Here is a 27,137-nt window from a genome sequence, read left to right as displayed (position 1 = left end):
AATCAGCAAGAGGCAAGAGGCTTGACTTTCTTTGCACATATAAGCAGTGTTAAACAGACGCCTCAGCTGTTTACGTTGATAGCCAGAATATCCCTGCCAATCGGCATGTCTAATTACAGGTCCTACAGACTGCTCAGGCTCTGTACACTCCTTGTGTCGTCTGCTGTCATTGTGCTTTCTAACAGTTTCAATTCAAAAGTTAGAAGTACCTGCAAATAAAGGGCTGGTTTTATCTGCTGACTCCAGGTACTTTCTACACACCACACTAAACATTCTCTGGCTTTTATTTGTAGCATTGTCTCCCATCACTGACACTGTTTTTTTTGTTTTTTTCAGCAGCAGAGACTTCCTCTGTATCTAACCAACGGAATTTGTATTTTTATACTGAACTGTATTTTTCCATGCACCTGAAATGTGCATCTGTGTTTAGTCTTGTCTTATATTTTGTCATAATGTTTTCGGTTGCGAGCTGTATCGGTCACATTAAGTGCAGAACTACTGTCTGTTCCTCTTTTAAAACTCCAGAAAAGGCTGGGCTTGTTTCAAAGCAAATCCTGTAATATTATCTTCTATTTTTTTCTTTTTTATTGCTGCATTGAAAAGTCCTGTGATGTAACCAAACGCAAAGGATTTCAATGAGAATGATGTCATCCTGAATCAGACACAAATCAGACACAATTTCCTTTCTCAAATCTGCCATTGTTATGTCGGTGAATATCAGCCAAAAAAAATAAGGTAGGTGATTAAACACTGGGACACATCAAAAGTATGACCTTTTTACAGGCCCTAGATTGTTCCTTTTTACACAGAATATTGCAGATTATAATCCTCTACACTGCAGTCCACTATGAGGCAAAAGCCAGCTTCACTACTGTGCCAGACTGTACACATTTAATTAATCCTTACTTAAAGCTTGATGTTATTTGTAGATCACGACTCATTAGACCCAGTTGCCAAGGAAAAATGCATTAATTATCTTTTGTGGCTTAGTCTAGTGATCATGTTATTAGTGATTTTGATAATACAGTAAATCTAGTATTACATTACATTTCCCATGTGGTATTTATCATGATCCATAAGATTCGATCAGTACCATAAGCCTAATTTTTTATTTTCTCTTCTGTAGATTCACAGAGGATACCTTACAGATTATTTTGTGACTGACATTAAAGTTGTGAGGCATAATGACTCTTGCAGGTATGTAGCATTATAATTTTCTGAAGGCAGAGTAGTCTAGTGGGTTTTCTGACTGAGTTCAGCCCAGGTCAGACACTGACTATCTTTGTGACGTACTCCGTGCCAATCAGGCCATCAACCACTAACCCACCCATCCCCATCTACTTGACACACATTAACATAACATCTGTCAATTCATTTTAAAATAAGTATATATAATTAAAGTATTAATTCATTTGGATTATGCTTGCAATCACTACCAGTGGTTCTGAATTGTGCTTCATTGAGATTTAATAATTATATCATTTATCTGTAAATAGCTGTGTGGCAGGCTGGTGAGTGGATAGAGGCCCAGAGACAGTCTGCAATTCAAAAAAGTAACAATTTTATTACAAACAAACACAAAAATAAAGTGCACAAGGGCAAAATAAAGATCTTTAAACACAAATAGAAAGATAACAAAACTTACAAAAATAAGGTTTCCAGGCTGGGCAATGCCTTCACTGGATTTATCAAAATTCAAAAATCACAAAACAACCACAAACACCAACCTGCTTCCTTAGCTCCCTCTTCCTAAATGAGAAGCAGAGGCCTCCTTTTATGTCAGGTAGCTGGGCGCTGATTGATCGTTAATTAACCTAATCAACTAATCAACCCCAGCCACCTGAACATAATAAACTCAGGCAGGTAGGGGAAATTAACCCCATCCCTGCCAATTTAAAAAGGGCAGAGCTTTGCTCTACCACACACCTCCCCCCATATACAACGTACACCGGCCGCAATCGGCCAACTACCCCCTTCTCCCCTCCCCCCCCACGAGTCCAATTATGTCCCTTGGGTGGGCTGTTATGGTGGGTGGTGGTGGGCGGGGTTGATGTCGGAGCCCCCAAGCCTTCTTTAGTTGAGGGTGCCCCAGATCTCCAAGGTAGTACGGCGACGGCGGCCCGGCTCCCTCTGGTGACGGAGGCGGCGATGGAGGCAGACCCTCGGCAACCCTAAAAAACAAAAAGGAGACACTAGCAGTCCCAAGCGATGCGAAGCACCAGGCAACCCCAGGCGATCCAAATGAGTCATCCCTGAGCGGAGTGGGTGTGGCATCCTTGGGCGGTGCAAGGCAGGCATCCTTGGGCCATAGCTCCTTCCTCTCTGGGCTCTGGGAGCAGCGGCTCCTCCCTCTCTGGGCTCTGGGAGCGGCGGCTCCTCCCTCTCTGGGCTCTGGGAGTGGCGGCAGCTCCTCACCCATCTCTGGCTCTGGGAGCGACGGCAGCTCCTCCTGCCTCTCTGGCTCTTGGGACAACGGCAGCTCCTCCTCCCTCTCTGGCTCTGGGGACGACGGCAGCTCCTCCTCCCTCTCTGGCTCTGGGGACGACGGCAGCTCCTCCTCCCTCTCTGGCTCTGGGGACGACGGCAGCTCCTCTTCCCTCTCTGACTCTCGGGAAGGCACCTCACCCCTCTCTGGCTCTCGGGAAGGCACCTCACCCCTCTTTATTGGAGTGACCGGGACATCTCTCATGTCTACCGCCAGGTAATTAACCACCATGAGGGCAACCTCTGGGAAGGACGCCGGGTGGTGTTGTTCCTCCCACTGTTACCACCTCTCCCCATCTCAACACCACAGTGTGTTGATAACTATGGGGAGATCGTGGACGAGGTCTGCCTCAGGGTGCATCAACCAGTCCCAGATCTCCTGGGACGGTGGTGAAGGTGGTGGTGCTGGAGGTAGTGGGGTGGCCCCTGATGCCCGGGGTGAACACGGCACCTCTTCCTGGGCCTGGTTGTAGGGGCATCCTGCCCAGTTGTGGCCATCCTCCTCACACCGGCCACACCAGTTTGCCGGTGGCACATCTGGGCAGGACCGCCAACGATGGTCCTCCTTCCCGCACCAGGAACACCAGGGGAAGAGGCTGGCCGGGTCCTCCAGCAGTGGCTGCAGCAGTTTACATTTCTTCAGCTGCTGCTTTTCCTGCCTTTGCCGCTGTCTGCTCTTTTTTCCCCCATAATCCAAAAAAAATAAAATAAATAATTCTCCCAAAAATTCCAAAAAAAATATAAAAATACTGCTCTGAGCCTCTACGTGGCGCTATCCCACTTCTGACACCAAATGTGGCAGGCTGGTGAGTGGATAGAGGCCCAGAGACAGTCTGCAGTTGAAAAAAGTAACAATTTTATTACAAATCAACACAAAAATAAAGTGCACGAGGGCAAAATAAAGATCTTTAAACACAAATAGAAAGATAACAAAACTTACAAAAATAAGGTTTCCAGGCTGGGCAATGCCTTCACTGGATTTATCAAAATTCAAAAATCACAAAACAATCCCAAACACCAACCTTCTTCCTCAGCTCCCTCTCCCTAAATGAGAAGCAGAGGCCTCCTTTTATGTCAGGTGGCTGGGCGCTGATTGATCGTTAATTAACCTAATCAACTAATCAACCCCAGCCACTTGAACATAATAAACTCAGGCAGGTAGGGGAAATTAACCCCATCCCTGCCAATTTAAAAAGGGCAGAGCTTTTGCTCTGCCACAAGCTGTCTCTCACTGAACTTGGATGTCCGTTTGGCTAACATGCCTGTGCTTCCTTTTTCAACGTAAATCATGTGACACTGACATTTTAACTGGTCCTAATTATGCAGTAGAGTAGATAGTATTGTAGTGTGCAAGGTATATTTGTATTTGGACTAGTTTGAATTGTTATCATATAATATCTTATTTGAATTCAAATTGTGTAGAACCCACCACTATTGAATTAATCAGACTGGACAAGAGTTCTGTGAATATAAAAAGGAACAGTTTTATTAGAAATAAAACTAAATAAAAGAAAAATTCAAAGGTGCAACAACTGAACTAAAGCAATACAGAAAGGAAGAATTAACTAAAGTCAAGAGTAAAGAAAATAAAGTATAAACACCCCACTCCCGCTGGTTGATTAGCGATCCAATACAATCTATGGGAGATCTCCTTAAAGGTTACAGCTGCATTCCTGTCAGTTATTTAAGACGAAGGTTAGTTAAGGTTAGTCTGAACGGGTATCGTTAGTAACTCAAACATTCACTTTCATTAATATGTGATAATCAAAACATTGTTAAATTAGTCTCATATACTGTATGTTTTGGTTCAGAAGGCAATTCTCACTCTTGCAAGATAAAAACGCTCTTTGCGTCCAGAAAACCTATGAAGAATGATTATCAGAACAGCTAAATTTGGATTCTGGCCTTAAACGCAGAACAATAATTGCCTTGTAAAACCCATATCAATTTGTATAAATCACATACAAACAATTACTAGTGTTCATTAACTCAAAGCATGAATTGAAACAATAATACTTTTCTTACATTCGACCTAAACAAAACGTTAATTTTACTTTAAGGGCTGCTTATTCTCGAGTTCATAAGAGGATTAAAACACTACTTATTGGATAATTAACGGCCAGCAGCTGCCCTTTGTGCGGATCTGGCCACTGTACTTCCTGCCGCGAAAGTGCGGCTGGAGGAGCTGGTCTCTTGACCCCCCCTTCTTTGTAGCCGGCAGCCCCCTTTTCTGAGGAGTCGGCCCCGGTGCTTCCTGCGGTCCTGCAGGTCTAGCAGCGGCCCCAGGCGGCGCAAGCCAGGCAGCATCCCCAGGCGGCACAAACCAGGCAGCGGCCCCAGGTGAAGTGGAGCTAGCAGCAACCTCAGGTGAAGTGGAGCTGGCAGCGACCCCAGGCTAAGCGGAGCCCTCAGCGACCCCAGGCGAAGTAGAGCCCTCAGCAACCCTAGGTCAAGCAGGACTAGCAGCAACCCTAGGAGAAGCAGAGGAGAGACAGGCAACCCTAGGCGATGCGGGACCCTCGGCAACCCCAGGTGACGCTGGACCCTCTGCAACCCTAGGGGATATAAGAGAGACACAGGCAGCCCTAGGTGATGCGGAGCAACAGACAACCCCAGGCGATGCGGAGCCACAGACAACCCCAGGCGATGCAGAGCAACAGGCAGTCCCAGGCGATGTGGAGCAACAGGCAGTCCCAGGCAATGCAGAGCAACAGGCAGTCCCAGGCAATGCAGAGCAACAGGCAGTCCCAGGCGATGCAGACATGGTATCCTTGGGTGGTGCGAGGCAGGCATCCTTGGGTGGTGCGAGGCAGGCACCCATGAGCAGTGCAAGGCAGGCATCTGTGGGCGGTGCGAGGCAGGTCAGCAGCGGACCCTCAGGAGGCAATGGCGGCAGCGGACTCTCTGGAGGTGACGGTGGCAGTGGACCCTCGGGAAGCGACGGTGGGAGGAAAGCCAGGACTAGCAGTTGTGCTGGGGTTTGCCCTCTTCGCAGCCACTGTGGCCAGGCAGTTTTCCCCCATGCTCTCCTCAGCAACCTATGCAAGGGCTGCTGAGGCCCCACATCCTCTTGTCCTGGTCCATCCTGTCATGAAGGGAGAGGCAGCTCCTGCTGCTCTTCCTTGAGTGGTGTTGGTGGAGGCAGAGGCAGCTCCTGCGTGTGGCAGGAAATGGCATTATGGAGACATAAGGACATAAGCCGGAAGAATAACAAACAGTTCAAAAAGATGTTGCGTGCGCTGTTTTATTTTAAATATAAAAATAAATAAAATATTTAAACTAAGTGACACTGCTCACAGAGCGAAACAAAAGACAAATCAAACAAATCAAAAACCCAAAATAAACTACACACACAGGTCAGGCTGGGCAAATCGCCTTCACTGTTCCTGCATATTTTTTATAAATTGTCCTCTCTCGCCCCTCGCTCGCTCTCGTACTCTCCTCCATACACCCACCCAGAACAGAGAGCGTAGCAGGCTTTTTATACCATGGCCGAGAGGTTTAACTAGTTAGTAATTATTCTATTATCCCCGTGGCCATAATCTGCAAGTTTATTTAATTACTCTTGGTAGAGGACAAGCTGCTACTTTGCCTCTGCTAGAACTCACTCAAACAAAAACAACAAAACAAAACGCAGCGCTTCGCCATCACATATAAATAACATAATTAATAAATCATAATACAAAATAACACGGTGCAGGGGCGGAGGGGGAAACCCAGTTCTAAAAATAAATACTGTACAGGGCTGCTCGCCCTGTTACACCCTGTGATTGCACAGTTTGTTTATTTTGGGCTGTGCCTGAGTCCATGTGGAGAGTTTCCCATTGGTTGTTCTAGTTCCGAGACGGACCATTATTTGCAATTGGTTTGCTGTTTAGCCCCCTGTCGGCTGGATTTATGAGATGGACTGCTTTCTATCCTAGGTGTTAAAGCCTCCACCCCCCCCCCCCCCCCCAGTATCTTTAAATCCTAGGTGTTAAAGCACTCCCCTCCACCCCCCCCCCCCCCCCCCCCCAGTATATTTAAATTCTGTTAATTTCATATATAGAATGATGTTACAACCCTCTCTGACGCTACAGTTTAGAGTATATATTTATTCTAATCGATATTAAGAAATGAGAGATGGACACTGTAGATATCGAGTTGAATCACTCTATTAACAAAGCCAAAGTATCACATACAGCAACAGAGCACATTTAGGGGATCACAGTAATGGTGATCTGCTTAACAGTTTACTTCTCTCTTTCTCCTTTTCACTCACACAGGATGTTGCGTGTCGTACTCTCACTCAACACTCATGCAAGATTAACTAACCTATTCCTGAGCTTACAGTAGTTATGCCTTACAGTGTCACATGCTTTCTCATTAAAGATGAGGGTGACTGTTAAGAGACAGAAAGGGAGGTCATTGGTCAATCCTGTGAAGTCAGTCCTAGCTGTAGGGATGATGTCAGGTGAGAAAGAATCACACAAGCAGGCAGTACTGGGGTTGAAACTGAGACGAAATGGCTACGCTCAGTGTTTAATGAAACAAATAAAAGATTTAAACAAAAACAGCACACAGCACTTGATGCCAAAATAAATAGATGAACAAAGCGACAAAACAGTAAACAAACATAAGAACATAAGAACATAAGAAAGTTTACAAACGAGAGGAGGCCATTCGGCCCATCTTGCTCGTTTGGTTGTTAGTAGCTTATTGATCCCAAAATCTCATCAAGCAGCTTCTTGAAGGATTCCAGGGTGTCAGCTTCAACAACATTACTGGGGAGTTGATTCCAGACCCTCACAATTCTCTGTGTAAAAAAGTGCCTCCTATTTTCTGTTCTGAATGCCCCTTTGTCTAAACTCCATTTGTTCCTTGTTTCTTTTTTCAGGCTGAAAAAGTCCCTTGGGTCGACACTGTCAATACCTTTTAGAATTTTGAATGCTTGAATTAGGTCGCCACGTAGTCTTCTTTGTTCAAGACTGAACAGATTCAATTCTTTTAGCCTGTCTGCATATGACATGCCTTTTAAGCCCGGAATAATTCTGGTCGCTCTTCTTTGCACTCTTTCTAGAGCAGCAATATCTTTTTTATAGCAAGGTGACCAGAACTGCACACAATATTCAAGATGAGGTCTTACTAGTGCATTGTACAGTTTTAACATTATTTCCCTTGATTTAAATTCAACACTTTTCACTGTATATCCGAGCACCTTGTTAGCCTTTTTTATAACTTCCTCACACAGACAAACAAGTACAGTGCTGGTGCTTCCAACACATAGAAATTATTTATTATTTTTTTTCTCCTACTTTTTTACTCTCTGCTCCACACCAGTTATCCACTCATGAACACACAACCCCGAGTGAGTAAAATGTGCATATATATCTACTGTTGTGCCGGGATGCACAGCACACTTGGCCTCAATGGCCACCTCCCCCCTTAGTCCCAAAGTCCCGATCGCAGTTCCAGCCCAGGACCAAGGGCAGCAATTGGTCCATGGATGGCGGCCATGGCGGGAGGTCCTCCTCCCAACCCAACACTAGCCATGGCCAGGCTGACCGTGCACCGGCTGCTTGGGGGGTTGTCTCCTGACCTCCCCACCCTTTCTTCGTAGCTTACAGCCCCCTCTACTGGGGCTCTGGCCACAGGTAATCCTGCAGCAAAAGTGCTGCTGGGGGAGCTGGTCTCCTGACCTCCCTCACTTTCTTCGTAGCCAGTAGATCTCCTTTGAGGGACTCCGGCCACAGCACTGTACTGCTGTACCACTGGCAGTGGACATGCTGGTGGTAATGCTGTCAGCAGACATGCTGACAGCGCTAGGGCTGGCTCCTCCAGCCTGGGCAATCCTTCTTCCCTCTGTACCACTGGCAGCAGAAATGCTGCCAACGTCGAGGTTGTCAGGCTGGCATCAGAAAGGCTGCTTCCTCCCGTGGCACTCCTGGCAGCGGAAAAAGACTGCCAGGGGCAATGTTGTCAGCAGACCTGCTGACAGCTCCAGGCTGACCCCTTCAGCCGGGGCAGTCCTGACAGTGGACATGCTACCAGTGATGCTCAACACTCTGGCAGTGGAAATGCTGCATCCTCCCTTTGCGGTGGAGGCGGGAACAGTAACCCATCTCCCTCTGGCAGTGGAGGCAGAGACAGCCCCCTGCTGCTCTCCCTCGCTCCACTCCCATTCTCCACTCACGAACACACAACCCCTAGTGAGTAAAATGTGCATCTATATACAGTACATATAGAAAGTCCGCACCTCCTTCAACTTTTTTCACATTTTGTTGTGTCAGTGCCTCAGAGTTTCTTGCATTTAAATGAGGATTTTTTTCAACTTAACTACACACCATACTCCACACTGTTAAGTGGAAAAAAATTATTGAGAAAAAATTATATATTAAACATACAAAATTGAAAGATCATAATTGGATAAGTCTCCACCCCCCTGAGTTAATACCTTTGGCAGCAATTACAGCTGTGAGTAGATTTGGCAATATTTGACCATTCTTCTTTACAAAATTGTTCTAGCTCTGTCAAGTTCCTTGGGGAGCATTGATCGACAGGAATCTTCAATTTTCACCTGGATTTAGGTTGGGGCTCTGACTGGGTGTGGCAAAGCGTAAGCCTTGCACAATGGAATATGTAGTTTATTGTATGTTTTTGTGTTAATTGTTAATATTGATTTAATTGTTTAGCTGCTGTGGCGCTCCACTGGGGACGATTACCCGTCTGCGTGGAGCAGCAGCTGAAAGCAATCAGCTGTTCCCGCAGGTGGGTGGGCGTGTCTCAGCGGAGCGTCAGTATAAAAGCATGGCGATCACTGTGATAGGGGCTGCTGCAAGGCCTGCCGTTTTCACGGCACCTTTTGAGTTATAGTTTGGGGTATTGTGTTTTATTTTGCACTTTTTGTACGGTTTACTGTATTTGTCCTCTGTGCGTTACCATCGCTGGTAACGTCACGTGACCGCCTTTATTTTACTTTCGTTTTCTGTTTGTTGTTAATAAATCCTGCGCGCCTGTGCCGGCGTTTCAACACCACCTCAGTCTCTCTGTATGCTTGAACAGCGGCTACCCACACGTGTGACCCGAGGAAGACCCTGTCACACTGGGCCACTTAAGGATATTTACCTTTTTGTTCCTTAGCCACACCAGTGTAGCTTTGGCTGTGTGCTTTGGGTCGTTGTCATGCTGAAAGGTGAACTTCCATCCCAGTTTCAACTTTCTTGCAGAGGGCAGCAGGTTTTCCTCAAGGACTTTTCTACACTCTGCTCCATTCATTTCCCCTTCTATCCTGACAAGTGCCCCAGTCCCTGCCAATGAGAAACATCCCCAGAACATGATGCTGCTGCCACCACAATGCTTCACAGTAGGGATGGTGTTCTTTGGGTGATGCGATGTGTTTTCACCAAAGATAACGCTTTGCATTTAGGCCAAAAAGTTCCATTTTAGTTTCGTCAGACCACAAAACTTTTTGCCACATGGCTACAGAATTTCCCGAGTCTTTTTTTGAATACTTCAAACAGGATTCAAGGTGGGCTTTTTGAGTAATGGCTTCCTTCTTGCCACCCTACCATACAGGCCAGATTTGTGGAGTGCTTGGGATATTGTTGTCACATGCACACTTTGACCAATCTTGGCCATAAAAGCCTGTAGCTCTTACAAATTTGCCATTGGCCTCTTGGTAGCCTCTCTGATCAGTCTCCTTCTTGCTCGGTCATCCAGTTTGGAAGGACGGCCTGATCTAGGCAGGGTCTTGGTGGTGCCATACACCTTCCACCGTCATCTTGACCGTGCTCCAAGGGATATTCAAGGTCTTTTTTTTTTTATATCCATCCCCTGATCTGTGCCTTTTAACAACTTTGTCCCGGAGTTCTTTTGAAAGCACCTTGGTGCTCATGGTTGAGTCTTTGCTTTGAAATGCACTACCCAGCAAAGGGAACCTACAGGAACTGCTGAATTTATTCTGAAATCATGTGAATCCGTACATTTTAACACCAGTGGAGACCACTTAACTTGCTGTGTAATTTTGAAGGGGATTGGTTATATCTCAGCTAATTTAGGGGATGGACACTTATCCAACCAAGCTATTTCAGTTTTTATTTTTAATTAATTTTCTACAAATTTCTAGAATATTTTTTTCATTTGGAAGTTGTGGGGTAGGATGTGTAGATAAATGAAAAAAAAAAAACTATTTTAATGCATTTTAATTCCAGGCTATAAGGCAAAAAAAGGTGAACATTTTGAAAGAGGGTGTAGACTTTTTATAGGCACTGTATACTGTTGTGCCAGGATTCAATTACTAGTTAATTATTCACTTGAATCCCAGCATGTGAACTAATTTGTGCAACATATTATTAAATACTTTAAATGCACGTGAAGTGCAATCCCCGTGCCTAAATACAACTATATATTTTAAATCACTCATACTACACAGACCCATTTATATCCCGTGCACCAATACCTATACACCAACATTCACACACCACACACAACATATAACACACAAATAGATACAGGGGCGGAGCACACTGCCACAGTCCTTATTAGTCCATGTCAATGTCAGCCGAGGAGTGGCATGCTGGACCTGCTATTGATCTAATATATTCAAGTGTTCAAGTATTGATTTTGAATACCGATCTACAACTGACAGTTTGACATAGTAGATTTACAGCTGAAGAGAATATATTGACAGCAATTGCAATTTGGCTTCTTTTGTTAAAAAAAAAAAAAAAAAACTGCCCACATTATGCTTGCTGACTGTTAAGTAACAGACCCACCTCTGCATTATTGTACTGAATGGTTTCACACACCCGTCACCACACCTTAAAGTCACAGGTAACAAACTCTAGATGAACTGACTGTTAGTGTTATTCTCCCCCGCTGGAGCTGAAATCCCCTGTGAAGGGTTTATAGTGGAGATGGTCACAAATATCAGGGGGGGGGGTCTGTCTATCTGTACATCCATCCATCTATATGTCACATTTACATTTTTGCATATCAGATTCTGGCGATATAGGGGGTGTCTGTACGATCATTCATCTGTATGTCACTCTTAACTTTTTGTCCTCTTACAATTTATCCAGTTGTCATGAAACTTGGTCATTCTAATGCTACACTGTTCTGTACATGCCGATTCAGTACATGTCATGGTCATTTTCTCTTTCATCATACTGGTAGCTCTTATTTTTAATTTACAGCTATGGCAGGGGATGTATGTTACTGACATACTTGTTCTTATGTGTTTATTATAATGGCGCGATAGCGAAAAAATTGCTAAAATATTTAGTGAGTTATTTTAATTTCTCTTCACACATGCACGGTTTATTTTTTGCTAGCTGATAAGTTACGCATGTGCAGTCGGGCTCCACCGCCAAGAGTAAGTTGGTGGGTATTCGTCAGTTTAATAATTCTCTGTGGGTAATTTAATTAGAATTCCTTATGACACTTATGTCTTGTGGATCCTGACTTTATCCAATTCATTTTTTACGACTTAATTTAATTATTTTTTTCTTAACTCGGTTTTGAAGCTAAACCCCAGGTGCAGTACCATGATTGACAGCACTGTCCCCAATGGGGATTTCAGAAGTTGATGTAGTAATGAAACTGTACTTCTTTTAAATATTTACAGCCAAGCTATTAGTCAGTGTTTTTCATTGGTATGCATTATATACACTATAAAACATAAACATAAAACATATATATTCTTAATAATAATATATTGTGTACAATAACTTATTACAAACAGTATAATGTGCATGATAATTAATATTACAAAATGTTTGAAGGTTTTTTTTTTCTGTACACAACAATCATATAATAAATTGCTCCCAAACAATTATGGATTTGCAGCATTTGACCGATCGTTTATGTTCAGAACCCTTCTTCCGTGTGAACTGTGACGCACAACACATACAGTATAGTTGTGAATACACCAGGGGAGCTGCAGTTGAACAAAAAAAAAGTAAAGGCAGAGCTTAAAAGAGTTTCTCTATTTTTTTGTATGTGATTTACCCCAGTGTTTTGTTAACATGTTGAAATCCTTCGTTAACGGACATACAAGTATCTGGGAGATTCTGTTGTTCATGATTATTAAACTATTTTCTTGTTTATATTAAGCGATGAAATTGTTCAATTGATTGTATGGAAAGAGTTTTTCTTATACAAAAACTAAGAATTAAAATAATAAAAAAAAATACATTGCAAACCAAAAACTTCCTCTAAGATATACAGAGAGGACTACAGTCTAAAGGATCTACTTTCCATTGCATATAAATATCATGTTTTAAAATCAGCCTTCCAGTGGAAAAAAGCATTAAACATAGATATCCTTTAGAAGTCTCAAAGAAATGTTTAAGAAAGAGCTATAAAGTTAATGGCTTGGGAAATGTTTATGTAACATAGTATTTGTCTCCTTTCAATTATCTCATTATTATGGAACCCCTAAAGGGACATGTTGTAAATTAAAAAGGGAGGCTACGATCTTGTGCACATGACTTACTGTCTCTTGAGCACTCCCATTTTCATTTTTACACCATGTACCTGTACGGGTTCCATACATTACTGCACCACACAGACATCAAATTTATTTTCCAGCATATGAAACACATGCTTTTGTGTCCTCATAAAAAAATAAAAAAGACAAAAACTGAAATGGTTATAAATGTTTGTAAATATTTGTATACTTGGAAATGTACACATATAATTCTATGACAACATGAGAACAACCATGTCATAACATGAGTCAGGTGAGGGCACAGTGGTGGCCTTACCTGACAATTTCCCATCTTTTTCGGAATCACTTTGAATAGCTAACAGCATTCTAAAACAGGACTAAAAAATTATGACAGAAGCAGTGTGGCAGGCTGGTGAGTGGATAGAGGCCCAGAGACAGTCTGGAGTTCAAAAAATAACTATTTTATTATAAACACAAAAATGAAAGGGCACAAGGGCCAAAACAAAGCAATTTAAACACAAAATAAACAAAATAAAGCAAAAATACACTCACAAAAATAAAGGTTTCCAGGTTGGGCAATGCCTTCACTGGATTCAAAAACATTCAAAAATCACAAACACCAAAACACCAACCTGCTCCCTCCTCCCAAATGAAAAGCAGAGGCCTCCTTTTATGTCAGGTGGCTGGGCGCTGATTGATCGTTAATTAAACTAATCATCTAATCAACCCCAGCCACCTGAACACAATGAACCAAGGCAGGTAGGGGAATTTAACCCCATCCCTGCCAATTTCTAAAGAGCAGAGCTGTGCTCTGCCACAAGCAGGTATTAGTTAATGTATGAAGTGCAGAAATTGTTTAAATGCTTCATGGCAAGCTAGACTTTTTCAAGTCATCATTGGTTTGTTTAATAAACACAATGGCTTGTTGTTGTGTACAGCTTACAAAGAGAAGATGAAAGAGCTGCCCCTTGTTTCTCTGTTCTGCTCCTGTCTACTTGCTGAGCCACAGCCTAAGTCTACTTACAAAGTCCAAGGTAAAACAAACAAACTTTTATTTATTTTAGTACATAGTCTTTGCTGTTTTAATTTTAAAATATATAAAAAATTGGGCAACAGTAATTCCAAAACAATGCCATTGTTTTCAGGGTTTATGATGTCACCTAACCATTAGATGATTTGTTTCTACACCATTTATTTTTTATACTACATGGGGAAAAAAAAGAGAACGACAATTGTTAACTTAAATTTTTTTGAAGAGAAAAAAAAAAGACTAGTAAACCTACTCATGTAGGTCGCCTGAGATAAAGGACTCTGCCAAATAAATAAATAATAACAATCAAATAATAATATATAAAGCAGGACAGCAATATATATATATATATATATTGGGTTATTTATTTACCAGTTTGTGCATTTTCAAGGTCTTTGTTGAGCAACTTCTCATACCCCATAGAGTTCACTAAAAAATTAAAAAAATGTAATTTGTGAAGGGGATATACAGCGGCTATAAAGCTGTGGATATTGAATCTTAGGATGACTAAATCATTGTTATTGAGTCTCTATATGTATCCTGTGAAAAATGTTCTATCACTTTCTGTCTCAAACTTCTTTATCTAACTCTTACTCGTGCTCACTTCAGATGCGGTGGACCTAAGCTGGTGTGTGATCAAAGATGTGGAGCTTATTGAGTTGAATAAGCGTGCCTCTGGACAGGCCTTTGAGGTGATTCTGAAGCCCCCCTCCTTTGATGGGATCCCCGAGTTTAACACCTCACTCCCCCAGAGACGAGATCCCTCCCTGGAGGAGATCCAGAAGAAACTGGAAGCGGCGGAGGAGAGAAGGAAGGTAATGAAAGAGAAGGGCCATTGTTGAACACAATTCTTTACATTTCTAAATAATAGAAAACAATACAAATATTTGCCTAGTAAAAGTATTGTAAAGCACAGTCAAGCATGGTACGGCAAGATAAGCTACAACCTGTGCAGCTTCTATCAGCTCTTATATAGTCTGCCTTGATTCATGGGCATCTACTGTCTTGCTGCCACTTACAGCAAGTAGCGGGGTTCTGAAAAATATAGTGTTATACGTTCCCATGTGTTGCTGTAACTGTTTAAATAATGTACCTGTGATTTTCCTTTTCATTGTTAACATCCTGACAACTTTTTATATTTTAAAGTCTGTTTCAAAGCTGTTTTTAAAATGGCCGCTTTAGTGCATTGAGGTTTGAGATCCGCCCTCCTAAATCACTGCACGAAGAGCAATTAAAAAAAAAAAGAAAACCCACCATAACAAGAAGTGCCCTGGCTTTTCTGTTCCGTACCACATTATGGATTGTTATTGCTGTGTTACCTGTTTGACAATGTGAGCAATAATTATTACACTATTAGTGCACTAGAGCAGCCATTTTGAAAAAAGCTGTGAAACAGACTTTAAAGGTATAAGTGTAAAGAGTTGTCAAGATGTTAACAGTGAAAATAAAAATGACAGGTTGTCACAAAGACAGCCAAAGTGGGCGGAGTCAGAACCAGGAAAAGGAATGATACAAAGACAGATGATGTGAAATGATGATGGCGCTTGCTTGCGCCGGTTTATTGCAAAATAAAGGGATTAAAAAAACAGAAAACAGGACTCGGCATGCTACGCCAAAACAAAAAGACAAACAAAACGGACTATACAGACAAACATGGTGCACGGACAGACACACTAACAAACACAGTGAGCAGATAAATAAACAAGTATCGTGCTGGTCCCACCAGCACGCAATAGCAATTGATATTTACTTCTAATTCTCCTCCTCTCTCTCTCGTCCTCCACTCACCGAACACCCAACCGCGAGTGAGTAAAACGTGCATCTATATATACTGTTGTGCTGGGATTCGATTATTAATTAATTATTCACTTGAATCCCAGCACATGAATTAATTATGTGCAACCTCGTTCTCACATGTGAACTACTTTAAATGTACGTGAAGTGATGTACAATCCCGTGCCTAAATACAAATATACATTTTAAACACTCGTGTTACACAGACCCGTTTATATCCCGTGTACCAATGACTATACACCAACATTTAACACACCACGCGCAGCATATAATAGATAATATACACAGGGGCGGGCACTTTGTCACACAGGTACTTTTATTTTAACAGTTGTAGCAACACATGGAAACGTGTAACATTATATTTTTTGGTGAGACCAGCTGCCAAAACAATAAAACAATTAATAAATTAATTATACACACATTTGCACGTGTGATTGGCAGGGGAGGATTTTAACCCCTTCCCTGCTCTGTACTACTATATATATATATATATATATATATATATATATATATATATATATATATATATATATATATACACAGCTTGTAAAAATAATACTCTGATTGGTTAAACAGAATCACATGACCGTGCGTATATATAGCACAGTTTGCTTACTAATGAGCCGTTTCACACTGAATAAATCACTACACACCACTAGATTCTAAATTCCATAACAAACTGCCATTAGACAGCAGTACATCAGAAATAAATTAAGAAATAAATGCACCAGCAAGAGTAGAAACATAACAATAGATGAGGAACAGCTAAATGAAATAGAAGAAAACAAAGATTGAAAAAAACACACACACACAAAAATACAGCATGGGCTGGTTAATGTACTTAAAGAAAAAAATATGGGCATTTATTTTATGGAAACAAGTCCAAAAAATCTCAACAATATTAAGGGAATTTTATGCCAGTGCAAGAAGTTCAACTGCGGACTAGTATTCAGTCTCCAGTTTTATAACGCTGAGCTGGACTAAACACATATTTTAACAGAATAAGTTTTAACATCTCTGCTGACAGCAAGTTTAAAAATAGTAATTGTGCCTATAGGAAGTATTTGCCACCCTTGGACATTTGCAGTTTGTTGTGTTGTGTTACAACCTGAAATCTTGATGCATTTAAATCAGACTAAATTTAAAATAAAAACCTGAAAAGTCTTCAATAGATAAGTATTAACCCATTTGCTGTGACACTTCTAAATAAGCTCAGATGCAACCAATTGCCTTCAGAATTCACACAATAAGTTAAATGGAGTCCATCTGTGTGCAATAAAAGTAGTTCACATGATTTTAGATTAAATACACCTGTCTCTGTAAGGTCCCACAGTTGGGTAGTGCATTCAAAGCAAAGATACTACCATGAAGACCAAGGAGCTTTCAAAACAACTCCAGGATACAGTTGTGGAAAGGCACAGATAGGGGGAGGGATATAAAAAGATTTCAAAGGCATTGAATATCCCTTGGAGCATAGTCAAGTCGAACATTAAGAAGTGGAAGGTATACGGCACCACCCAGAATCTGCTTAGAGCAGGCCGTCCTCCCAAACTGAGCAGCCAGGTAAGAAGGACATTGGTCAGAGGAGCCACCATGGGGACAATGACAACTCTGAAAGACCTACAGCATTCCATGGCTGAGATGGGAGAAACTGTCCATGTGTCAACAATAGCTGAGGTGCTCCACAAATATGGCCTGTATGGAAGAGTGGCAAGAAGGAAGCCATTTCTGAAAAAAGCCCATGTAAAATCCTACGGAATTTGCAAAAAGGCATGTCGGAGACTCTGAAAAGATGTGGCAAAAGATTCTTTGGTGTGTGGTCCAATGAAACAAAAATTGAACTCTTTGGCCTAAATGCAAAGCATTATGTCTGGCGCAAACCCAACAAAGCACATCACCCAGGTAACACCATCCCTACTGTGAAGCATCATGGTGGTGGCAGCATCATGTTATGGGGGATGCTTTTCATTGGCAGGGACTAGGAAGCTTGTCAGGATAGAGGGCAAAATGGATGGAGCTAAATACAGCGAAATCCTTGAGGAAAACCTGTTTTGGTCTACAAAAGACCTAAGACTGGGACGGAGATTTCAGTAGGACAATAACCCCAAGCACACAGCCAAAGCAACACTGGAGTGGCTTAAAAACAAGAAAATGAATGTCCTAGATGGCCCAGTCAATGCCCAGACTTGAATCCGATTGAAAATATGTGGCAAGACTTTAAGATTGATGTCCACCAATGATTCCCATCCAACTTGACAGAGCTTGAACAATTTTGCTGAGAAGAATGGGTGAATATTCCACGATCTAGATGTCCAAACCTGGTAGACTTACCCCAAAAGACTTATACGTCTAATTGCTGCCAAAGGTGGTTCTACCAAGTATTGATTCAGGGGGGTGAATACTGATCTAACCAAGACATTTCAGTTTTTTTTTTATTTTTCACAATAAAAAATTATCTTGCTCCTTAAAAGTATTGAATAGGTTGTATAAATCAAAGATAAAAAAATCCCATTTAAATGCAGCAAGATTTCAGGTTGTAACACAACAAACTGTGAAAACATCCAAGGGGGGTGGTGAATACTTACTATAAGTACTGTATTCCTGTCAGTCAGGAAAACTCTTAGATAAGCAGATAAAGACAAGGCCAGACACCACCCCCCAAATTACCGGCCTGGATTTGAAGTGTCTGCGGGAAGCTGAGGTACTGTCCCCTGACACCGCGGTCAGATTAGTGCATAAAGTCTGGATCGATCGTCTGGTTCGAGTGGTTCCGATGATATGTACCACTTCTGGGGTGGTCATCACCAGCCTGTCTTTGTGTGTTTTTGGTGTTGTTTAGAGTGGATGTGAGTGAGTCTGCTGGGTGGATCTGTGAGTAAATGAGTTTGTGTGAGGAATGCATGGATTGTGCCTGGACTAATGAGGTGTTAATTAATCAATTAGTCCAGGCACCTCTATAAAAGGAGAGTGGTTGGGAGTGTTAGTTGGTGAGTATTTGTGAGAATGAGAGGACCTATTTGGTAGCGGTAAATGAGAGTGTGTTAGCAGTGTTTCTCTTAGTTGTTTATTAGTTATTGTTTAGATTGTTTTGTGTGTCTTTTTATTTGCCCATTGTGCCCTTTTGTATTGTGTGTTGATTATTATTTAATTAAAAGTTTTTTATTTGCTGCACTTTCCCACTCTGAGTCTCCTCACTTTGGTTACCTTGTCACAGACCCGCAAGGCCCGTCATGGTTTAAATCATTTATATAGTGCTTTTTGTGTTAGCCTATAGGCATGTTCCGGGGGACGAGATTTGGGGCTCCACCCTGCTTTCCTTGTCAATCTTTTCCTAGTATTTCCTGTTTTTAAGTCTGAATCTCATACAGCTCGCTGTCTAGCGTTTTCAGTTCGTTTTTGCTTTCTAGTAATTGCTCAGACTCTGTCAAACGTGCTTAAACTTTCTCTCTTTACAAATGCCTAAATCTCGTCTTCTCATTCTTTCATATGACTCAGATGATTTAGAGCAATTTTCCTAACTGCTCAAAAGATTTTTCTCATCCTTCAGCTTCTTTCCTTCTCGCTGCAGCAGCTGCATCGCCAGTTAGGCCTGTTCAAAGCGCCGATCCATTATCCAACCTCTGCTGCGTCTCCATTGTAAAGATCGGCCCTCTGCCAAACTTTTTAAAGCTCTGGTCGACAAAGGCATCAACATTCCTATCTGCAGCAATCGCCTTGTCCTTATCATCTATTGCAAGCTTTGTTTCCAAAACCTCTCTTTTCATCCGCTGCAAACAACTACAAGCAGGCGCCCCTCCCTGACTTTTCTTTAAAGATTTGTACATCAACAAGATTCTGAAAGCTATTTTCATAAAGGTATTTTTCTCCTCTGTAGCAATTCAGTGTTAAAACAGCAGTATTCTCCCTTCCCATCTGGTCATTCGATAACAGAATCGCACAATTCTGTTAAACTCGTCTAGACCACTGGTTCTCAATAACTAGTCCGAGGACCGGCGTCGGTCCATGGCAGCCACTTTGCCGGTCCGTGTATGATTTTATTTTTAAAAGTTTTTTTTTTTTTTTATTTTGTTAAGGTATTTAAGAAAATAAGGATAAAAAAAACCTACGTTACGGTACGGTTCCGCAATGATACCGGTATAAAAATGCTAGTGTGAACAGGGGGATAGTGTGACACTAGGTCACTTTGAATTGCATGATCCAAAGAGACTGTGACAAAGACAGCTGTGATGGGGACGTCAGACCAGAAGAAACACAGTACTGTGTGATGAAATGATAAATGGATGCACTGCTGCTTGCTTTATTATTATAAAATAAAACAGGACAAAAACAGGACATGGCACTCGTCGCCAGAACAAAAAGACAAACAAAAACAAACTACACAAACAAACACGGTGCGCTTCTATAAACTATTAACTATTCTTATTACCTCCGTCTCCAATCCCGTTCTCCACTCACCGAACACCCAACCGCGAGTGGGTGAAAACATGTTGTTTTTATGCAGCTGTACCAAGACTCGATTGCTAACCAATCATTCAATTGGAGTCGCAGTACAACTAAGAACATAAGAACATAAGAAAGTTTACAAACGAGAGGAGGCCATTCGGCCCATCTTGCTCGTTTGGTTGTTAGTAGCTTATTGATCCCAAAATCTCATCAAGCAGCTTCTTGAAGGATCCCAGGGTGTCAGCTTCAACAACATTACTTTACATTAATAAAGTGCAATTCCCCGTGCTCACATATTATTACTTTTTACTTGCACGTGAAGTGCCGTGCAATCCTCGTGCCTAAATACAAATATACATTTTAAACACTCATGTTACACAGACCCGTTTATATCCCGTGTACCAATGACTATACACCAGCATTAACATACAACATATAACACAAAATACACACAGGAGCAGGCAATTTGCCACAGTGATGCACTGAAAAAAAAAAAACGCTTGTTATACTGACACCAAATAAACAGAAGAACACATACAAGTAGCTACTAAATCACTACAATTAAGAACATGATTAAAAAGGGACATAAACTTATACTATACGGTTTAAAATAACTATGATCGAATGGTTGGAAAAGGGCAAGAACTCCTTTGCATACCTCTAGCAGTGGGTTGGATACAATCTCTCGGTAACAATCTGTGATGGCAAATCACATCTAAAACCATTACAGGCCAGTAAAATAACCAGACTATAGTTTTATAAAAAAAATAAAAAATTAATGGCCAGAAATTACAGCCATCTTTCATGCATATGGGGGGCCCATATCTCATAAACTACCAGCGTCATTGAGGTCACGGATAAACTTGAAATGCTTTTAATAAGAGACAATCATGCTTACATAGTACACTGCACATGGTATTGTGATAATATCTGTGCAAGTCTGCAGTACTGGAATTCTAGTTATTTTGTAAATTAACACTTTCCTTCTAATTATTATTAGAAATCTGATGTGACAAGATTTCTTTATGCTGTTTTTATTCAAAGTTAAGTTACACCCCTAAATTCGAAGACCAAAAAAAAGAGAGACTGAATGCAAGTCGCATTTGATTCTAAATTAAAAGAATTCACATTAACAGTTAAATTGCCTTTTAATTTGTAGGTGCCAGCATCGAACACTGTTACTGTACATTAAAGCATCAGAGCAAGTCACTAACTACAGTGCTTCCTTCCCCTTTTTAACGCTGTAGTCGGGAACCATAGTTAAGAGACTGTGCTTTTTCTCTTTCGTCTTATACTGAGAATACTAGTGTTAGTGTAATGGGATTATGGGGCAAATGGGAGCCATGACCGTACCATCTCTATATTACAAATGGGAAAAGAAAATATGTACAGTATGGTAATTGCAGTATTTAACAGCAGTCCTTTCAGTTTTGGGTAGTTGGAAAAGGGTAAATTACATTTAATTTATTTCAGTCAGTTTTGTCCTCCCTTCTTTAATGTGGTCAATGTAGTTTTCTTCTTTGTTCAGCCATTCTGAATAATTGACATGCACAAAGGTAAATTGGTCCCCTAACTGAAAAACCCTGAATCCAAGTTGCTCCCTAATCCTAGTCACTACCCCAGTATTTTATATTGGTCAAAAAGTGCAACCTGGATTCGAAAAAATATGTTTTGTTTTTTTTAACGTTTTTACCATTACATAGTTCCAAGAGGCAGAGCTGCTGAAGCACCTGGCAGGGAAGCGAGAGCACGAACGAGAGGTGATTCAGAAGGCCATTGAGGAGAACAACAACTTCAGTAAAATGGCCAAGGAGAAGCTGGAACAGAAAATGGAGGCCAACAAGGAAAACCGAGAGGCCCTGATGGCAGCCATGCTGGAGCGCCTGCAGGAGAAGGTACACTTTTTTTGGAATGTGGTGCTCATAAAAGACAAGTGAGCTTCCCCTTACTATTATGTAAACCTTAATCCACATCTCAGCACCCTTTGCATGTATTCAGTCCACTCTCTTTCAAGCAGAAACAGAGAATCATGTTGTAGTTTTGTGATTTGGACTAATGCTCACTGGTTCTTGGTAAAAGGCAAATTCATATACTTTTACCTGAACAGAATTGGAACCCAGGCCTCTAGACGTAAAGACCTTAAAAGCATGCTTATTTTATTTAACGAGTTTAGCCTTACCAACTCTGATAAGTGGAGTCTTACCAGTACTAGATGGAAAAGCTTCAAAAAGTAACCGTCAAGATGGGGTGTTGCCGATTCAGCTTTATACTGACTTTGGGTCTGAAGTCAATACCACTTTATACTGACTTTGGGTCTGAAGTCAATACCACGGGGTTATTGTGTTATTTATAATAGTCCTACTTGGGGCCTTGCACAATGTAGTGGTCAGATATTGTAATGGATGACAAAGAGAGTGTCAAAGTATCTAATAAAGTCAAATCTGATTAAAGAAAAGTTTTATTTTATTTTTTATTTTAGGACAAGCATGCAGAAGAGGTGAGAAAAAACAAGGAGCTGAAAGATGAAGCTTCTCGATAGATGGAAGAAAACTTGGGACTCATTTTACTAGTTAAGAATTAAAAAAAGATTATCACAGATTTTTTATGTGATGAAGATTGGAAAACAAGAAAGCTTCTTCGTCCACATGAAGTGGAGTTAGTGTTTGTCTGTGTGGCAAAACAAGGTGCACCAACTCATGTTGGCCAAAACAGCTTCAAGGCTGGAATTTAAAAAAAAACAGAGAGAGAGAGAGAGCTGATTGGTCTGGTCCAGTTATTAAAACAGGTCTCTTGTCAGAAGGTCTTTTGAGGACTTTTCTGATGTTAGATCATGGTTAACACTTTTATTTTTAATGATCTTTACTAAAATTTCCCATGCTTAATAGCACACCAAATATGTAAAATTGGCAACAGAAGATTTATGTATTCATGAACTTCCAAGGAACATCGACAGCAGTGCTTCCCAATTGAACCTATAACTTCATTCAAGTATGACTTGCATCTTTGGGTCATCTAAGCTCAGCTCACCTCTTATAATGATTAACCTATCCCCTGAAATGCTTTATCACTTTATTCAGGTACAAGACATTTGCAGCAATGCAGTTCTTATGAATGATTAAAATCATTAAAATAAAAAAAAAAAGATCATCATTCTGATGAGATGTGTTGACATTCCAGGAATATGTATTCTAGAATTATCAATTCATCGCAAAATTATGACATCTATCTCACCATGTATCTAGGATAATTTATTTCTGTATTCTTTATGGGTCATTTTGAGCCAAAAAGTCCTTAATAAATTTCTCAATACAGAAAGTGTTAATTCAACCTATGCCTAGTGTACAATACCAGTTGCGTACCAGACTTATACTTGCACTTGTGCGCTTCACAGGCTTGGTCACTTTCTTTCCCTCTCTCAAATACAAATCTAATTTTCTGTTTGCACTCAGCATGGATCAATAAGGGATAAATGACACGTGTGCTCATACAGAGCACCTAGTGCAGTTATGGAAAGAGGGAATGCAGTGAAACAAGAGAAAAAAATAATAAAATCACACTTACTAAATTTCCATAAAACTTAATCCTAATGCAAATCTGAAATGTTTTATACATGTTGCAATTGGGAATATGGTAATTGCAAAATAAATCTCTATTGTAACAATGGAAACTAATTTAAATTGTAATGTAGCATATACTGTTCCCAAAGCCAATCACTGGCTGTATATGCTTTAAAGCATAATGCATTAATTCTGGGAAATAATTACTTTAAATGAGGTTGTAAATTGAGGTAGACTTGTGCAACTGGTGTAGAACATTATTGCTTTGTATTTGGTTACACACTGAAGATTGCAATTTTACAGTATTAATGATGTATACATTGTATGCATTTTAGCAGGGATAGGAAATTCTATTTTGACTGTTAAGTTGGACCTGTCCCATTATTCAGTCAAAATTTATTTGATATTTTCATGATTAATAATTGGAGTGCATTCTTTGGATTTCAAATAATATATACACATATTTTGAAAATGTTAGGAAACCTTTACAATACTATAAAAAAAAAAAAAACACAATAACACCAGAACACACACTTACATACTGTTACACTATGACATTGTGTTCTGCTGCAGCACATCCCTTCCCTATATTAATGAAGCAAATGCAGGTCCTATAGGTGCACTTTGTCTTGGCATGCCAGTGTCCTTCTTTTTGTGTCTTGTGATTGTTGAACATGTAATTCCTTTAAGATGCTAATAACATGTTAATATTACCTGATGTCAATATGATAAAAGAAAAAAGGCAAATGTTGACATATACAGTAATTGATAGACATGTAACTGAAGTTGAGTTCAGCATGACCAGTAAAAGGTTTTTTTTTTTTTTGGCAGAACAAGTCATGGTTACTGTAATATATCCAGCTTCTTATTTTCCCTTTAAAGGAGTTTAAGTATTGTGTTTCTTTTCTGTGTGTGAGTGAGTGTGTGTACATTTTTGTGTACAAAGTGAATAAGGAATTCAGACTTGTGAAACCAAAGTGATTAAAATAAAATAAAGTGATTTAAAAGGATGAACCACATCAGTGTTAGCTAGGATCAGAATTCTGTCTTCTGCCTGTTAATGTATGTGTTTCTGAAATCTATGTTCCAGGTTCCATGAAGCCTGGTCACATGAAGGGAGGAGACTCAACACTGGACTGGCTAGCCCAGCTTGTTAATGAAAAACAATGTTAGTGTGAGATTGGCAAATCCATGTCTGTCAACCCTGGAATCCTATAATGAGGATTGACTAAACAGTGACTTAGAGGTCTACATAAGACTGTCAGCTTTCATCTGATACCATGAGGCTGTCTCCTGAGTGTGCAGAATGGTGAAAGATGTGCAGAAACTGCTCGCATTCTGTTACCATGTTGTTTTTATGCAGCACATTGAAGTTCAAGGAAAACAGTTATTGTGTATTTTCCTGTACTGCAAACATAAATCCTCAATATGTGCAGAAATGCAATGCAAATGCATCAAATAAATGCATTGTACTCTGTGCGCGCGCGTGTGTGTATGTGTGTATATTTCAGTCAAATTTAAATAGGTTTCTAAAACATAATTGTTCATGTGGCTGTTAAATATGTGGAAAATGTAACATTTGCAAATGCAAAATAATTTAAAAAGCTGTATATTTTTTTTTTTTTTTTAAGTTTACAGGTATTACTTGTGAAGTATTCACCAGCAAGTATGCCATGCATTTGGTTTTATTAATGTCCCTCTGATGAAAACTTGTCATTATTAAAACTGTAACTGATGGCTAAAAATAGGTGGTGCTAAATATGGGTAGAACATCAGCATTTTCAAATATGGAGAAGAGAGATATTTGGCAATATTTCAATGCATTATTTCAGTCTGTAAATTCTCCAATTAATTTTTTAAAAAGAGAATTCGGAAAGGTGATATCCACCTAAGGTTTGGTTTGACCAATTCTTAATTGCATTTGACAGAAGGACCAAGAGAAGTATAATGCACTTTTTGGCCCATGGCCTTGACCATTGGAGTTCTAAAATGTCTGCTGGCTGAACTGTGAGGTAAATAATTATTGTGTGATGATAGCAATTACCAGTGGGAAGAAGTGGCAGTCTGGGTCACGTTCCCCCACCCCATGTGCTGGGTGAACTGTGATGTAATGATTATTGACAGCTTGTAACAGGATGGCGTGTATGGTGACGTCAGACCCGGAAGAAACACTCAGTACTGCCAGGTGAAATGTGAATTACGCAGTTTAATCAATAAACAGAAAATAAAACTGTACAGTAGCCAAAACGAACAGACAGACAAACAGTGAACGAACAAACAAGTATCGTGCTGTTTGTAAGCCAGCATGTAGCAACTGTTAATCTTTTAGTTTTGACCTCCTCTCCACATCCATTCTCCACTCACGAACACACAACCCCGAGTGAGTGAAAACATGCTGCTTTTATGCAGCTCTACCGAGACTCGATTGCTTAATCATTCAATTGGAGTGTCAGTACAACTTCACGAGAATTAATGAAGTGTAATTCCCTGTGCTCACATATTATTACATTTTACCTGCATGTGAAGTGCTGTGCAATCCTCGTACCTAAATACGACTATACATTTTTAAACACTATTAACACACCACACGCAACATAAAACACAGAAATACACAGGGGAGGGGCATCATTGACACACTGCCGCTAATGAGAAATTATGGTAACTAAATTGTTTTTCTGTGTGAGGTCTGTTTGTCAAAATTGTTTTATTAATATGTATCTAATGAAATGAAATAAAACAAAATTTGTGAAAAACAAGAGTGAATTTCACATGGGACTCTACTCAAATGGTTATGGGAAAATGCTAAATTTAACTTATTAGTCAAATTGTAATTGTAGCAAAAACACAAATTGAAACAACCTGGACAACCTGGGTTAACATAGTGCTTGCTTTTATTTTATTTTAAACAAAATGCATTCATGCAGCTTTGTGACAAAGTGCCCGCCCCTGTGTATATTATCTGTTATGTTGCGTGTGGTTTGTTAAATGTTGATGTATAGTCATTGTTACACGGGATATAAACGGGTCTGTAACACGAGTGTTTAAAATGTATATTGTATTTAGGCACGAGGATTGCACAGCGCTTCACGTGCAAGTAAAAAGTAATAATATGTGAGCACGGGGAATTGCACTTTATTAATTCACGTGCAGTTGTACCGAGACTCCAACTGAATGATTGATTAGCAGTCGAGTCTCGGTACAGCTGCATAAAAACAACATGTTTTCACCCACTCGCGGTTGGGTGTTCGGTGAGTGGAGAACGGGATAGGAGACGGAGGTAAAAGTAATCATAAGAATAATAATAGTAGTTAAAGTATCTGCTCACCGCGTTTGTCTGTCTAGTCTGTTTTGTTTGTCTTTTTTGTTTTGGCGATGTGTGCCGTGTCCTGTGTTTGTGTTT

The 27,137-nt window shown here is 40.5% G+C and overlaps 1 protein-coding gene across 1 annotated transcript; it reads left to right on the top strand.

Moving 5' to 3' along the window:
- The first annotated feature begins 666 nt into the window (after nucleotides 1–666).
- On the top strand, nucleotides 667–25,907 carry stmn4 (stathmin-like 4). The gene is made up of 6 exons (XM_041250690.1): nucleotides 667–735; nucleotides 1,127–1,197; nucleotides 13,852–13,947; nucleotides 14,553–14,758; nucleotides 21,884–22,075; nucleotides 22,660–25,907. The coding sequence occupies exons 2-6, from the start codon at nucleotides 1,185–1,187 to the stop codon at nucleotides 22,717–22,719; spliced, it is 567 nt and encodes a 188-aa protein (XP_041106624.1). The 5' UTR covers nucleotides 667–735; nucleotides 1,127–1,184; the 3' UTR covers nucleotides 22,720–25,907.
- Nucleotides 25,908–27,137: the final 1,230 nt, after the last annotated feature.

Source organism: Polyodon spathula, chromosome 5 (assembly GCF_017654505.1).
Source record: "Polyodon spathula isolate WHYD16114869_AA chromosome 5, ASM1765450v1, whole genome shotgun sequence".
Taxonomy (NCBI): domain Eukaryota; kingdom Metazoa; phylum Chordata; class Actinopteri; order Acipenseriformes; family Polyodontidae; genus Polyodon; species Polyodon spathula.
The sequence above is the reverse complement of the archived record's forward strand: the minus strand, read 5'-3'. Positions and strand labels throughout refer to the sequence as shown.

Coding starts and splice junctions, on each gene's coding strand:
- stmn4 (XM_041250690.1), top strand. Junction 13,948..14,552: donor GTCTACTTACAAAGTCCAAG/GTAAAACAAACA, acceptor TGCTCACTTCAG/ATGCGGTGGACCTAAGCTGG. Junction 14,759..21,883: donor CGGCGGAGGAGAGAAGGAAG/GTAATGAAAGAG, acceptor ACCATTACATAG/TTCCAAGAGGCAGAGCTGCT.